We start from the raw sequence: 16,240 nt of genomic DNA, 5'->3' as shown, positions 1-16,240 counted from the left end.
GAGACTTGAACCGTGAACCTCGGGTGAAGCAGAGGTTCGCTTAACCAACAGACCAGCCACGGGTTTGTTAATAAAACCCGAATCAAGTTGTATTTAAGCAAGAGTAGTTAATAGAAATATTGGAGTTATAAAGGGAGAACTTAGGGCTTGATTAGCCGTGACCTAATCTCACGATTTCTCTTCCCTTTCTCTCCCGACGCGAACGACGCTTCTCCTCTCAGGCGAAAACAGAGACAAAGCTAGGGCTTCGTCTCCGGCGGCCGGCGAGCACCCTTCTCCGTGAGTTCTTCATACCTTTGTGATCCTCTCGTCGAGGAGAGCAAGAGGATACCAAGAGATTGTCGAGGAAGCATATATCCGAAGCCCTAGAAGCCTCCTTCTTCTCGGTTGTAAGTCCAAGAACAGCGATGTGAGTTGCTTCTCACCTGCAGTAGGAGTTGTTCCGAGCTTCGATTTGTTTTCATGGCTTTCGGATTTTCGTTCCTTTGAATTTCGAAGCATGTTGTAAGGTTTTTGGTTTTGATGTTCCACCGTGAACCCTAAAGAAAGAAGAGAAGGATTAGTGCAGTTTAAGCCTGAAGAACAGTTACAAATATGGTCCTAGATTTCCCGTAGTAGTGTTCTCTTATTAGTTGCATCTTGGTTTTTTTCCTTGCTGTGCTACAAGGCATGTAGAATAGTTGCAATTTAAGTTCCTTTTGTTTAGTTGCCGTGTGCCTCAAAGAAGGGAAATAGGCCAATGTTCCTTTTGTTTTGAATTCCAGTAGATTGCAGAATAGTATACCTTGTTAACAGAACGTGACAAACAGCTATGTTCATAAGTTCTTAGTAGCAAATCTTTGTAGTATCGAACATGAAGAAGGATTATCGATTTTGGTTCTTTTCAGTATAAGAAAATTCCATGTTGTTAGGTCAATGAAACAATGATTTTGATGAACTGATTTAATTCAGAAAGTTTCAGTTGGATTCTTAGTAGTTAATCCATGCATGAAATTTTGATTTCTAGTAGCAATTTTCTTGATCCATCTTTTACTTCCCTATGCATGAGTTAGATTTTTATTTGTTAGTTCCTTTGAAGCTAGTTTAAGTTCCGTGAAGCATGATATTCTGTTAATTCCATACAACAACGATTCCTTATTTTCTAGATTCTATTGCATGCCTAGTAGTTGAATTGGTTTTACTTTCACAGCATGCTTAAGTTGTTCTAGTTTCCTATTTGCTATTGGAATAACATGAGCAGTTCTATTTTTATAGCATGCAGATTTTTATAAGTAAAGTATGCAGATTTTTGATAGGCTTATTATGCAGATTTTTGTTAAGCTTTGCATGCAGATTTATGTTCAGCTTTGTATACAGATTTTCAGTACGTAGGGTGTGTTCTAGCGCACACCAAGTGCTTGATAAAATGCTTAGCTCAATATAATGCTACAGTAGGCATTTTAATAGCTCAGTTAATGCAGTAGAAGCATATAAAATAACTTATTTAGTCTTGCTTCAGCTTATATGGGACTATGGTCCAATGGGTGGGCTCCCACAGTCGCCTCTAGGTTCAGATAACCTAGTTCTAGGTTCAGATAACCTAGTTAAAGCAAGGTAAGAAAATTAGCTATGAAATCAGTATTTTATTTTCAGCAGTGGCACTGTACTGGATTAGATATCCATTGGGTTGGGCTCCCACAGTCGTCCCTAGGTTTAGATAACCTAGTAAACCCTACTAGACTCGGAACTTGCAATCCCGGGTTTAGTTAGGGATGCGCGCACAGCAAGTACAGTTGCCGGGCCCATCAGCAGCATGATTATTATTTTAATCTATTATATAAATAGTTTTCAAAACTTCACAAATTAGTTATGTGAATACAAGTTAGACTCAGTTTAGCATTAATTAGTTTAGCTAGATATCAATTCAGTTTCTTATTGATACACATGATAGTTCTATGATTAGCTATACATGTTTAGTATTTCAGTTAGTATGATTCCTTTATTAGTTTATGAGCATGATTAGCTATACATGTTTAGTATTTCAGTTAGTATGATTCCTTTATTGGTTTATGAGCATGATTAGCTATACATGTTTAGTATTTCAGTTAGTATGATTCCTTTATTGGTTTATGAGCATGATTAGCTATACATGTTTAGTATTTCAGTTAGTTAGATTTCTTTGCTATTTATGAGCATGATTATCTTTACATGTTAGCTTTTCAGTTAGTTTCTTTGCTATTTATGAGCATGAGTAGCTTTACATGTTAGCATTCAGTTTTAGCATGTTTTTATTTATATACATGCATATCGAGTTTTTGTGAGTAGGATAGCGCTCACTAAGCTTTTAGCTTATAGATACTATTTTCCTCCTACTGCAGATAAAGGAAAAGCTAAAGTATAAGGAAGAAGGCGACAAGGAGATGCTGTGACGGTGTGTGATGTGTGGACTATGGAGATCCTTGAGACTTAGCTAAAGAACTCACTTAGTTTAAGAATTTGTTTAGCTTAATTTCTTATTAAGTTGATAAGAAAATTTTGTAGTAGGAAGTTATGTTTCCGCTTTTCATTATTTACATGATTTGATTTATTAAACTGCGTGGTTGTGAAAATATATGTTCCAGCCGCCTGTGGCTGAGTATACTCTGTATGTATTTACGGATATGGTCACCGGTACAGGGGAGACTCTGCCGAAATTTTTCGGTAGGGTTTCCATGTGATATTTTTATCATACCGGTTAAGTAGAGTTAGTAGTCAAGTAACGGTCATCCTTAGAGTGTAGTAGTAGTAAGAAGGGTGGTCGTTACAGTCACTCCCCTCCAGTGACTTACCTTACTTACTTGTCAGACGTCCGGTCAGCCCGTCGACCCGTCTGGACTTCTCGCCAGCTATCCGGTCAACCCGTCGACCTAGCTGGACTTCTCACCAAGCGTCCGGTCAGCCCGTCGACCCGCTTGGACTTCTCGCCAAGCGTCCGGTCAGCCCGTCGACCCGCTTGGACTTCTCGCCAGCTATCCGGTCAGCCCGTCGACCTAGCTGGACTTATCCTGCACACTCGATCAGAGTGTTAGATAACAACGAACCTAACTTAACCTGATTTGTCATTCATCAAAACCTGAGTTAGACCGTTAGTGCTAACTGCACCAACAGAAGTTGCATACCTGGGCTGGACGAAAGCCAGGTGCGGATCGAACTCAGGTCGAAGATGTAGAGGACACCCTCCAACAGCAGTTTGTGGATGTCATACTTCTGACCGGTCAGTATGCAAGCGGTGTTGAGATAGTCCGACCAACTCTTTTACTGTTTCAAGGGAGGCTGAGGCGCCACTTCGAGCTACCAATGGGTCAGGAAGTTTGGCCGCTAGAGAAGGCGTACAAAAAAGAAACATTCCCTTCAATGTTTGTTGGAGGTCAACATTTTGTCAAAAAAAACCAAGCTCACTCGGGTTTGGAAAAGGAAAGTCCCCGGCTCGGATAATTTTGGATAATAAAAATCGTGGAAGATCCGGGGGTAAGAGGAATGTCGTGCAAGCAGAAAAGAACGACGACCCCGCATAGAAGTCGAAAGGAGTTCGACACTAACTAGTGAAGGAAGATACGAAAGTATTTACAAACGACGGGGGAAAAAGGGATAAATGGGAAATTACAGGCCAACGGTAAATTGATCTCTGAAGAAGGTGAGACAGCCGAGCGGTGGAAAATTTGGCCGATCGAAAGGAGAGAGAAGAAAGGCTTGATAATCAGGAGGAAACTCGAATGCGGCTGTCAAACTCTCAACATCGTCGGCATCAAACCGAGACTCGGTAGAGATGTACCAGAGCCCAGGAATGCCGGCGGGAGGCTATGAGGAACTTGCCATATCAAAACAATGGAAGGTGAAGACATACGAAGGAAAGAAAACCTACTGGCGGAATTATCGTCGGAACACTATAAGACGTCAAAAAATGCGGAAGACGGGGAAGTACAGATGCCAGAAGACGAGAAAGCAAGGGGCGATGTGAAGAAAGCTTACTGGAAAAAGGTCGCTGGAGGAGCAGGGGAAGAGGAACGTCACCGGAGCACAGAAGGAGCATCGCCGAAGAACTCGAAGAAGTGCGCAAAGGCGGCGATGCGCACGAGCTTATAAGTCTGGGGGTCAACCGACCGGAGCCATCCGATCTAGGTCGCAGAAACCCAAGCCAAGATCTGACCGTTGAATTTGAACCGCCAAGCGTCACATCACCAATGGATATCCGCCTGTCACATCAGGCGTGTGGGCGGTAGTGGGCAGGACACGTGGCGCATCACCACGAGTTGGCATTTAATGAGGGCATGGGGGTGCGCTTAGCCTTAATGCGAAGAGATTTACACGATTTTCCAGAAATATGGGTGACGTAAGCCTTACTCGCGCTCGCCCAAGACAGCCCAAGAAAAGATTTCACAAGTATAAACTTTCATTGTGTCGATCGGATTGAGGGAGCCTACCTACAACCGAATGAAAAGCTTCAATAGGTCGACCAGCAAGGAGCGGTCGCATCCCGATCAGAAACCAAGTAATGCTCAAGAAGGTTGATCGGGCGGGAAACTGCCCAGACAATTGTCCAGTCAGTTGGACTTGCAGCCTCCTTCGACTAGACTTGAGGGGGAGGCATGTGATGCAGTGATGATGAAGGGCCCCACCTCACTGCCCTGGTGGAGGTGAAAGGCAAGGCGGTCAACGCGCGGAGGGGCCCCACCCCGCTGCCTCGGTGGAGGTCAAAGACAAGGCGGTCAATGCGCGGAGGGGTCCCACCCCGCTGTCCTGGTGGAGGTCAAAGTCAAGGCGGTCAACGTGCAGATAGCATCGGCCGGTCGAGCGAAGCATGCCCCGATCAGGGAAGAAGGCCCCGATCTGCCACCGCCTTCGACACGAGGTTAAACGACCGACGCTCAATGGATTATTGGACGCCGAATGGAGGAGGCGATAAGGTCCAGAATCCAAGTCGAGAGGTTACCCCGCTCGGCCAGATAGCAGAGCTTCAAATTAGCAGAGTTTAGCTTCGGCCGAGCGGCTACCCCGCTCAGCCTGGCAACATGTCTCGGCAGTGACAGAGTGGAACTTCGGACGAACAGATACACGCATAGGAGTAGCGAGGTTCTGGTTGACCGGACGGAACACCAGTGGCGAAATCCCGACCGAGTAGCCAACCCGCTCGGCCTAGAGTACACTCCCTCTGATATCCATCGGCATCCTTTTGGGAGTTGGTGCCGCCGACACTGGGCATGGACAGCCAGAAGATCATACGGCGGAAGCTTCCACTGTCACTTAAGAGATATGCTCGGCCCATTAAGGTACTATATCAGGGGCACTTTACTGACGAGTCTTTCAGGGAAACTTTGAGAAGCATGCTTACCTTGGGAAGCGTACGTGCATGCGCGCTACAGGAGCTCTATATAAAAGGGGGTCCAAGCATCGGCGGAGGTATGCAATACATGCGATATTCACTGTTTACGCTAGTCTTCTTATTGCTCCGCTTTATACTTCATCGTCGGCGACTGACTTGAGCGTCGGAGGACCAACACTGAGGACCTCTTCCCTGGCTCGGCACTGACTTTATCTGTGTTGCAAGTCCGATCGGAATCTACAGACGATCAGCGGGAGCACCATATGCTCGACTTTTCATCTATCCTACTTTCGGATAGGATCAATAATAATAATAATAATAATAATAATAATAATAATAATAATAATTATTATTATTATTATTATTATTATTATTATTATTATTATTTTTATTATTATTATATAACTCAACATTTTTATTGCATATTTGCACTACAATTTCATTGTAAATTCGCTGAGTAATCCCTCTATAACTTGGATTAATTCATTTCAATTTTTTTGAACTTTTTACTGAACATGAAAGTTTCCGAAATACTTAAATTATATATCCTAGTTTAAAATCACTTATATTGTTCAGTTCTCAGATAAATGCTACAATTGTAGCAATCAAATCAATTATTATTTTTAAAATAATTTATTTATATTAAAAAAATAAACATCTTTAATATAATAGATCAAATTAATATTTAAATATATAAATATAATGAGGAGGAATAGACAAACACATATGAGTTAATTTCATGTCATTCTGAATTCTTTAAGGGGGTGTTTAGTTCTTTCCTAGGAATAGGAATCGGAATGGGAATCAATGTATTGTGGAATGAGAATGGGTATGAGCATGAATCTCACTCTTAAAAGCAATGTTTGGTTAGTTGCATATCTTCTATCGGAATAAATCAAAATTTCCTCTTTTACCCTTAAAGGAAAATAAGAGAAAAAATTAGATGTGAGAGAAAAATGAATGTGAGAGAAAAATATGATGAAAGAGAATGATGAGAGAGAAAGTATGATGAGAAAGAATGAAGAGAGAGAAAGTGTGATGAGAGAAAATGAGAAAAGAGAGTGTGATTGGAGAGAGCATGATGAGAGAAGATGAGAGAGAAAATATGATGTGAGAGAAAGTATGATGGGAGAGGATGAAGAGAGAGAAAATATAATGAGAAAAAATAAGGAGAGAGAGTGTGATGAGAGATATTGAGGAGAGAGAATGTATGGTGAGAGAGAAAGTGTGATGAGAAAAAAATAAAACAGTGAGTATGATGGGAGAGATTGAGGAGAGAAAGTATGATGAGAGAGAAAGTGTGTTGAGGAAAAAAGGAGGGAGTGTGACAAAAGAGATTGAGGAGAGAGAAAGTGTGATGAGAGAGAAAGTGTGATGAGAAAAAAAAACCGTGATGAGAGAGATTCTGGAGAGAGAAAGTGTGATGAGAGAGAAAGTGTAATGAGAAAAAAAAGGAAGAGAGTGCGATGGAAGAGATTGAGGAGAGAAAAAGTATGATGAGAGAGAAAGTGTAATGAGAAAAAAGGGGAAAGAGAGAGTAATAGGAGAAATTAAGGAGAGAGAAAGTGTGTGATAAAATGATGAGAGAGAAAATATGATGAGAGAAAACAAGGAGAGAGAAGTGATATGAAAGAAAAAATAAATAAATATATTTTGATATTTGATATTAATGGAGAAAATTTTGGTTTTAAGTCAAGGGTATTTTTGGAATAAGGGAATATTTTGATTGATGAAAATAGGGTAATGACTCATTGAAGGGGAGGTATATGGAAATGAGTTATTACCCAATTTCAAGGATTTATTCCCTTATTTATATTCCTATTCCTATAATCCAAACATTAACAATGACAATCAATGATTCTCATTCTCATTCCCCACTCCTGTTACCCTAAATCAAACGCCCCCTAAGTCTATTAGCTAATTTTGACCCAAACTCTTTTAAGTTCATTCGGTCAAAATCGATTAATGAACTTAGAGGGTTCGGAATAACGTGAAACTAAATCCTATGAATTTGTTTAATTCTTATGATTATATTCATCCTTTTAAATATTAATTTTATCAAATATATTAAGAATAATTATTTTTTAAACATGAATTGATATTAAAAAAATGAATAGATTCGATTACTACAATTATAGTAGTGATTTTTTTTATATTGCTCAAATTTCCTTAAATAGCACACTTCCACTCCAAACAAATTTTAGTAATTTAAAGGAGTAAGTAGAAGCTATCATCGTCCGTTAATTTTTTTACTTGGAAAAGTCACTTTCATAAGTTGAAATTATCATTCCTCCCATTTCTTTTTTTTATTTCGAGAAGCAAATCTAATTCCCATCCAAAAAACTTTCAAGACATCACGAGCAATTCCTTAATGAGAACGATGTTCATTAAATCTTAAGCTGAAAGACCTATTAAAATATTTGATCCGAGATGAAAATGGGAATGACAATCTTTGACGGAACTCCGTGGCTAGAGATGTTCATGATATTAAAAAAACATATTCGTTATGAACTTAAAAACGAATTCTAATAAACCTATTTAGGTAACTGCTGATCTCATAAAAAAATTTTATTCATCATTAAAATAAATTAAAAAAATATATATTAATCTTGACTGACAATTCACTGTCATCAGATTTTTAAACTTGAGATTTCTTGTCAGGGCTGGCCCTGACTTTTCAGGGCCATTGGACGAAAAAAAAAAAAAAAAAAGGACATCTATAGGAAAAATATATATATTAATGTACAATTTGAATACAGTTTAATAGAAAAATTTGAAAATTAATATATTTCATTTAAAATATGATAAACTCCATACAAAATATATTTATCAAGATTCTTCAAAAAGTACAACACCGTACAAAATATATTTCCTATGTTTCTCCAAAAAGTGTAATACCTATGAATACAAAAAAAAAGAAGTATGAAATAATCATTAAAAAATTTATATCTTCTAGCATTTTGAGAAGGTCAATAAGATTTTCAAAATCAAAATTTTCTAACACCTCATTTTCGATACATAAAATTGTCAAGTCATTTATATGCAAATCATTATCATCATCTTCTTTCAATTATTCTTGCTCATTCGTTGCATGATTATGATCATCATTTTCTCTCAATTCTTCTCGTTCATTGATTGTATTATCATTTAGTTCTTCTTGATTACTCAATTGATGTTCATTTGTTGTATAATCATTTAGTTCTTCTTGACTTTTTTCTTGTAATTCATCAATTGAATCTTCAATTGAAGAGTTAGCTTTAAAAAACTCACAAAGAATACCTTTGTGAGTTTTAATAATCTGTTCCACTCTTTATCTTTTGTTTCTTTTTTGACTCCAAGGTTGATATTTCTTTGAAAACATGTTTGTACTACCAATTTCAAGTGTAAAAATAAAATACACAAAACCATCAATAAAGCTAATAATGAAATAAACACAAGTAGTGAAAATAATAGTTGAAGAACAATAAAGCTTGGTTTATGCTTGAAGCAATCAATATAATCTATTCTATGATGATTAAAATTGAGATGATTTATTTTAAGTCTTTCAAATATGTAAGAAAAAATCATACAATATTGGCTCCGATACAATATTAAAAATCAATATTGAATATTGACAATAAGAAAAAAATATAGATAAGTAGGTAACTTACGTTGTAAGTTTATATATTAATCAATGATGATATTGATGAAACTAAAATTTTAATTGGAGAATAAACTTTTCTAATTTAATTAGAAGAGATTCAAAGGAGAAGAAAGGAGAAAATTAGCGTTCATGATTCATACTTTACTTTTTGGAGTCTTATGACTTCTGTAAACAAATTAATGAAGAAAAAGTTGTACAAACAATAAAATCTTGGAAAGAGAAAAAATGATCATTTACCTTCCTTCTTTTTTTCTTGGACCTTTATTAAAATAATCCAATAAATTATTTGGGGGGTTTTATTAAAACAATCTAATTATATATTATATATGTATATCAAATTCAGGGCCCCCTAAAAATCGAGGGCCCTTGGTCGTCGCCCCCGGTGACATGCCTCAGGGCCGGCCCTGTTTCTCATTCCACCTTTTATCACCGAACTATAGACTCAGACCCTAAGAGCATTTTCAATATAAAGTTTATGAGAAATTTATAAAATCTAAAAAGTTGAATAAAATTTTTTTTGAACTATTATAAGTAATTTAAGAATAGTAGTGAAAATATAAATCTTTTTTTTTTCAAATTTGATACAATATGTATGAAGTCATGCAACTCATGAATTAGATCATAAAAAAATTTATTTAGAGTTTTTAATTATTGAAAATATTTCAATAAACTTTTCTATTATTGATGTGGTATATTGAGATCATCACAAAAAAACAAAAACTTATTTAGAGCTCAGATGTCCGGTGTTCCCTCACGAGTGGTTTCTTCTCGACTAGCGACACAATCCAAAGTAGCAAACGCGGTATCTGTATCATCATTAAGATATTCGAATCACGTCGCTACTGAATTAGAGATTCAAGTCCCTTACGTCGGACCTAAATTTAAAGATGCTAAGGAGAAGATCATGTGGCAAGCAAAATGAGCCAACTGCACCAGCACGACCATTAAAGGCAAGTCATTTCCTCTGCTATTTAACCCCCTCTTCCAAGACCATCCAATTTACCTCTCTGTTGAACAATCACTTGCTGCTCTGTTTCTTCTTCGCTGCTTTCTCCTCCGTCTATAAGCTCCGATCTCTTCAACGATACATCGCTGAGATGGGGAAGAGCCAGAAGAAGGAAACAGAGAATAGCAGCTTCGCTGTTAATGGCGTCAAGATTAAGAGAACCAGGAAAGCTAGCGAGCCAAGGGTCTCTTCTGCTCGGCGCAGCTCTGTTTACCGTGGAGTCACCAGGTTAAATTGAAACTTGTTTCTACAATTTTTTTTCCTTCCAGAAATTTAGTTGATAAATGAGGGATATGTTCTTGATCTTATTAAACGGTAAAAAAACTGTCCATAGGCATCGGTGGACGGGGCGATATGAGGCTCATCTGTGGGACAAGAACATCTGGAACGAGGCCCAGAGCAAGAAAGGCAAACAGGGTATGTTCTGCTTTGCTTGTTTGTTTCTTGGTTTTTTCAGTCGCTGTTTTCTTCTGTAACACTATGTTTTCATTTTTGGTGGATGGATGGCTGGATGGATCGATGCAGTTTATCTCGGTGAGTCAAATTTGGTAAATCTTCTTAATCATTCGAAAATCGTTGATAAAAGGAAGAATTTCGATTGTGACATTGGATTATTAGGAGCTTATGATAATGAGGAAGCTGCAGCTCGTGCCTATGACTTGGCTGCCTTAAAGTACTGGGGGCATGACACCGTTCTCAACTTCGATGTAAACTTCACTTTCTCTTTTCTTTTCAGATACAAGTTTGTATATCCTCTATTTTTAGCAGTATTTTTTTTTAAAAAAAAAAGTTAATGAATTGGAACTCCAGATATCGTTGTACAGTGAAGAACTAGAGAAGATGGAGGGACAATCCAAAGCAGAGTACATTGGCTCATTGAGGAGGTGATCAAAAAATGCACATAATTAACTAGTCGATGTAATTAATCATATCAAAATCTCAAGGTTTGCGTCACATTAACAGGAAAAGCACTGGATTCTCAAGAGGGGTTTCAAAATTCAGAGGCGTTGCGAGGTAATATCAAGAGACAGAGTCACTTCATCTCGATTGGAATTGTGATTATTCTTCATTTTTTTAAGCTCTAAAACTAGATAAGCAAATCAACTTTTCAAACATTACAGACACCACCACAATGGAAGATGGGAAGCCCGGATAGGTCATGTATTTGGCAACAAGTATCTCTACCTTGGAACCTATGGTGTGTAATCTTTACTCCTCTCTCTAAAAATATGACAAGTTTCTACTTTGTTGATAATTCTGTACTAGAAAAGCCAAAGTCTCCAAACTTTTCATTGACATGCACGTAGTTATAATGTTCTTTTTTTCCCCTCAAACTCTCCTTTTTTTCCTTTTTTTCTTTTTTTTTTCTGTCAAAAGTAGTTATATTTGTGCTTTGGTGAAGCACCCTCCTAAACTAAGTCAAGGCTGGCCATCTGTCGTGATGTCGGGGCAAGGATTTCGTTTGATCACCAATATCCAACATCATCAATGGAAGATGGCGACCTTCATGGATCATAACTCTACATAACTGCTTGGTTGCAACAGCTAACTCCCCCAAAATCTATCTATTTAATCTGAAGCTTTCAAGTACTGTAAACCTACTTATTATCAAGCAACTAGAATTAGGTGTGGCAGGTGCATCTGTCTCCAAAATTTAGCCAAAATCAAATCCAAGAAGAACTAATCCTATCAAATAGATTACTTGACAACCATACCTGCTGCTGTCTTTCATCTTGGACTAAAAATTTGCATATTCCATGAACTTTTCAGAGACGGTTTGCTCAATGTACCTTTCTATTAACTTCTTTTGTTGTTGAACCTCAGCTACAGAGGAAGAGGCTGCAGTCGCTTATGACACTGCTGCGATCAAGTACCGTGGCTTGAATGCGGTCACCAACTTCGACCTCGGTCGATATGCCGGAGTACATCGCCCTAGAATCAGTGGTGGCAGTGTCGGGACCAACAATGCCGACCATCTTGATTCATTGCCAAGCGATACCCAGGGAGGTTTCGTGCAAAACTCAAACAATTCACAACAGTTAAGTAGTAGTAGTAGTTCAGAGGACAATCCCCAATTTCCTCCTCCAAGTCCACATTTAGCGGAATTGTTGCCTTCTGACATCGAACTGCCGTCGAAACCAGCAGAGTTTGAGATGGCAGAGAGCTTGTGGTTGCCGACCCTCGTGAGTGACTACAACGGCGTACCTTCTCAGTGTAGTTTTGTTGAAGAAGTAGAGACATACTTTGATTGCCAACACTTGATAGGAAATCATGATGATGGAGATGATTCAATGTTCTGTGCTGACTATTTGAACTCATTTATGTCACCAACTTTCGATTGGGAACTCGACCTGCAACCCTGAGGATTGAGGAAGAATTTGAGTCAGATAAAAGTGAGAAGCACAAATTTTCATTTTTCTTTTTCTTTTCCCCATTGATCAAGAGATTCGTCGTTAAAGTAATCGATATAAAGAAGAAAGTAGTCAATATATTGTCAACGTATAAAGGCGTATTTTCTTATGCAAGAAACGTGTATTTTTTTTTTCAATTTTTTCAATAATTAATAAAATCAAGCTCATTTTTCTTTTATCGCACTTCACCATTATTTTCAAAATTAAAATTCATAGTTTAAGGGCTGTCTCATCAATAGTAATTAATGAAAACAAGCTCATCTGGAATGTTTTAATAAAATGTTATGCAGCGTTATCTAATGTTAACAATACCAGAGTGATCTCTTACTAAGCCGAGGTTAGGACGGGGCTTAGACCAGTTGACCCTCCTGCTCGGCTAAACAAGTCCATATTTTTCGACGGCCTTTCCAAATTCCAATGAAGCATTGGCCCAATATTGTTAGTTTGGACATGTGCTCGGCTCCGTTGTTCATAATCTCCTCTGCTAGTGTCCTCAAGGATATGCCTCGAGCTGCCTTTTCGGCCCCTACCCACCAATGGATCGAAGAGAGTAAGATCTAATCAGTACTCTCCAATAACCTGCTTAGGGGTGCCTACTCAGTGGACGTAATGATATCTTCACCCAGTTCGAAAAGGGAGGACTCTGCTGGGATAGCGTCTAGACGATCGGGGAAATCAAGAATCAAATAAGGGACTGATGGGCTGACCCCAATACGGGAATCCTCCGACTCTGCAGGAGAAGTTGGGACCTTGACCCTTAGCGCACAGTCGAGCCTCAAGGCTCTGAGGAATGAGCGATGGTTGGATGGTTCCCTGACCCGACGAGTGAAGCTAGGATTTGAACTGGAGTTGATGGCAATGGGCTCGATGGGTTTGCAAGAGTTCTTGGAGAACCCTGTCTTTTCCTCATTATCCTCAAGGGCACTCCTGACTCTCCGGATGGAGTTGGTTCTACAACCTCCAGTTGGTGAACTGGAGGCATTCTCGACTCCCTAAGTGGAGTCAATTTTTTCACCACTACCTCGGGGCTTCCTCTGTAGGAGCCTCCGGCATTTCCTCAGCCAGCATTAAATCAATAATCATTGCGCCGTGCACTTCCAGTTCAACCTCCGTTAACTTCACCACCTTGTTTATTGAAGCCTTCAATATGGTGCCGGCCGGTTGCATATGTTGATAAACATTCAGTTAAATATCAAAACTTGTCCAACTAGAAAAATCATACTGAATGAAGCTACGAGGGGAATCACCAAATTTGTGAAGGAACACCTCCTCAAGTAAAAGGTTGCTGTCAAACTCTTTCTTTGGTGGCAAAAAGACGAATACGCTTGCCCCTAACGCCCCCGTCAACCCGTCCCAGAGCTAACACGGAGGACGTAAATCACGGGCGGCTACTAGCCTTTGGAATAGTGACTAGCACATAAGGGAGGCATTTACCTCAGCTTTGCTGAGATTCGAACCCCAGACCTCATTAGTGGCAACACCTCATGTACTAGCCACTAGACCCATCCGAGAGGACGCTGTCAAACTCTTTCTTGTAGCTTCTAGGATGTGTTGAAATGAGCTTGTTCTAGATGATAATTTTTCAAAGGGGAGCTGCCAATAACTCAGATTATCACTGAGTAGGTCATGACATGGGACTCGGAGCTCTCACAAAGAAATATTGGGATTTCCATCCCTTGAGAGAAGATGAGAAATTCTTTAGGAATTTCAACTTGGTTCGAGAGGAAAAGAAGAATACCCCATCCTTATTTTCTCGAGGTAAAAGGAAAAATGCAAAATTCATGTTGAAAGGAGGATTCAGTATAGTTAGAAAAGAATGACTACGGTAGTGAGGATGCGGAAAAAATTGGGACCTAACTGAGACAAGGAGATGCGGAAATACAGAGACACCTCTAAGAAGAAGGTTAGGATAGGAAATCATAGTCCAGTCAATAAATGGCTCTGAAAGAAAGTCACAAAGCCAGGTAGAGGATGGTCATGATGGTCGTTACCGTTCAGAGGTTTGAGGAGATGATTGGTCGAGATCTTATAAGTCATCTTGTTGTAATCAGTTCGCCTACTATAAAATTGGACTAAATGGTTCTATACTAGAGAATCATAGAAGACTCTGCATCCATCGTGAGATACAATATGGAGCAACCAAAACTATAGCCTAAGGCTAGACGATCAACAATTAATCGAGGCAGAAAATGGAAATGATGAGCAAGAAACTTACATAAGGGCGAACTCAACGTGCTCGGAGAAGAAGGAGAAGAAGACAACGAACGCTAAAGTAAGGGTGTGATGGAAGGTAATGACTTCTTCTTCAACCTAATGTATCCTCCTTCATTTAGCTACGATCGTTGGATCTCTTCCATCACAAGGACGGGACGGATTTTCAACCGATCGATTGAGCGCATGGATTAAATCAAATTGAATTAATCATTGAATTTTGGATGACGCTTAGTCTTCTCTATCGTCGATAATGTTACATTAATGTGATGCAAGCTTGGAGACACGTTGGTACAATCTAGACTCGGAGATCGAGGCAGATGACGCATGCTCAGCATTTAACAGGCATGACATCATTTAAGGTGTGATATCGGAGATGTGGCTACAATAATGTGTAATCTCACTAGAATCATGGAGGGGATCTTTCATGTGGATAACGCAGTCGAGACAACAGGAATCATCTCGTTCAAGTAACATAATAGTCCAGTCAGTCGGACTCTTTCTTCCTTCAACTAGACTTAAAAGAGAGACTGGTAATGTGGAAGGTAATCAGAGGGGGTCACATGGCATCGGAGGTCATTAGTCTTGCTGAGGTGGTGATCAAAGTTAATAGAGAGTTATTTCCATTAAGGACTTCGACTCCACGCAGCCTAGACTCCCATACTCTCGGAAAGATTCCTAGACTCCGAAGGAACCCCTAACTCTGAATGGGCCCAAGACTCTCAGAAAGATTCCTCGACTCCAAAGGAACCTCTGACTTCAAATGGACCTTCGACTCCAAAGGGACCCTCTGACTCCAAGGGCAGCCCCCGATTCTGAATGGGTCCTAGACTCCTAGATTTCTTGTAAGATTCCTTGACTCAGAAGGGAATCCACTCGATGGCGAACATTAGCCATTGCTTGCGAAAGATGCAGGCAATGCCACAGTTTAGCTTGCAAGTCATATGTAACACCTTCATTTATTTTAAGAGATGTGGGTAACATTAGCAGGAATCTCATAATACATGAAAAACATGGGAACACAACCACCACTGTATTAAAGGTAGTCCGATCTTACGTGCGCAGATACACGTATACATGTATCCAAACCCTAATTATTATTCTTCGTTCTCCTTCTTTCACCCCTACCGGAAATTGACTTAGGTATTAGATTGGTTACACTGGGGAACTCCCAGCTGCCATTCTAACCTTCTCTCCCTATTTTCTCTCCCTAGGCCCTGACGGATCTGTCCACATATTCTCATCATTGCTTGACACTCGACTACTCAGCCAACATTGACACCTAATCACTTATGGCTCGCTTATTGGCGTTCTCTAGAGAGATCAAATTGGCGCCGTCTGTGAAAACACTGAGTTAAGACCTAAACTGAGATGTTAGGATGGATGACACCAAAAGACCCAATGTCATCATCATAGCAAAGGAGGACTTCGACAAATTAATAGCTGCAATGGTGCAGACAGTATTGCAAAGGCAATCCCAACAACCACTCTAGTTGGGGACCAATCCTCCAATTGAGCCACTATCTTTGTCGGTTGAAGTGTTGTCGGCACCTCTTCAGAGATCGACTTGGTCCATAGGAATGTCGTAAGTTGTGTTCCCCAGGAAGATAGGTACATCAACCATAAGGGAA

General features: G+C 39.5%; 1 protein-coding gene across 1 annotated transcript; it reads left to right on the top strand.

Annotated features, from left to right (window-relative positions):
• Positions 1-9,841: 9,841 nt before the first annotated feature.
• LOC122029944 (AP2-like ethylene-responsive transcription factor At1g16060) lies at positions 9,842-12,534 on the top strand. The gene is made up of 8 exons (XM_042589085.1): positions 9,842-10,215; positions 10,322-10,404; positions 10,513-10,521; positions 10,606-10,694; positions 10,798-10,871; positions 10,951-11,001; positions 11,109-11,185; positions 11,812-12,534. The coding sequence occupies exons 1-8, from the start codon at positions 9,869-9,871 to the stop codon at positions 12,348-12,350; spliced, it is 1,269 nt and encodes a 422-aa protein (XP_042445019.1). The 5' UTR covers positions 9,842-9,868; the 3' UTR covers positions 12,351-12,534.
• Positions 12,535-16,240: the final 3,706 nt, after the last annotated feature.

Source organism: Zingiber officinale, chromosome 10B, assembly GCF_018446385.1.
Source record: "Zingiber officinale cultivar Zhangliang chromosome 10B, Zo_v1.1, whole genome shotgun sequence".
Lineage (NCBI taxonomy): Eukaryota > Viridiplantae > Streptophyta > Magnoliopsida > Zingiberales > Zingiberaceae > Zingiber > Zingiber officinale.
This window is presented reverse-complemented; position numbering and strand designations above follow the sequence as displayed.

Coding starts and splice junctions, on each gene's coding strand:
- LOC122029944 (XM_042589085.1), top strand. CDS start 9,869: ATGCTAAGGAGAAGATCATGTGGCAAGCAAAATGAGCCAACTGCACCA. Junction 10,695..10,797: donor ACACCGTTCTCAACTTCGAT/GTAAACTTCACT, acceptor TTGGAACTCCAG/ATATCGTTGTACAGTGAAGA. Junction 10,872..10,950: donor TACATTGGCTCATTGAGGAG/GTGATCAAAAAA, acceptor TCACATTAACAG/GAAAAGCACTGGATTCTCAA.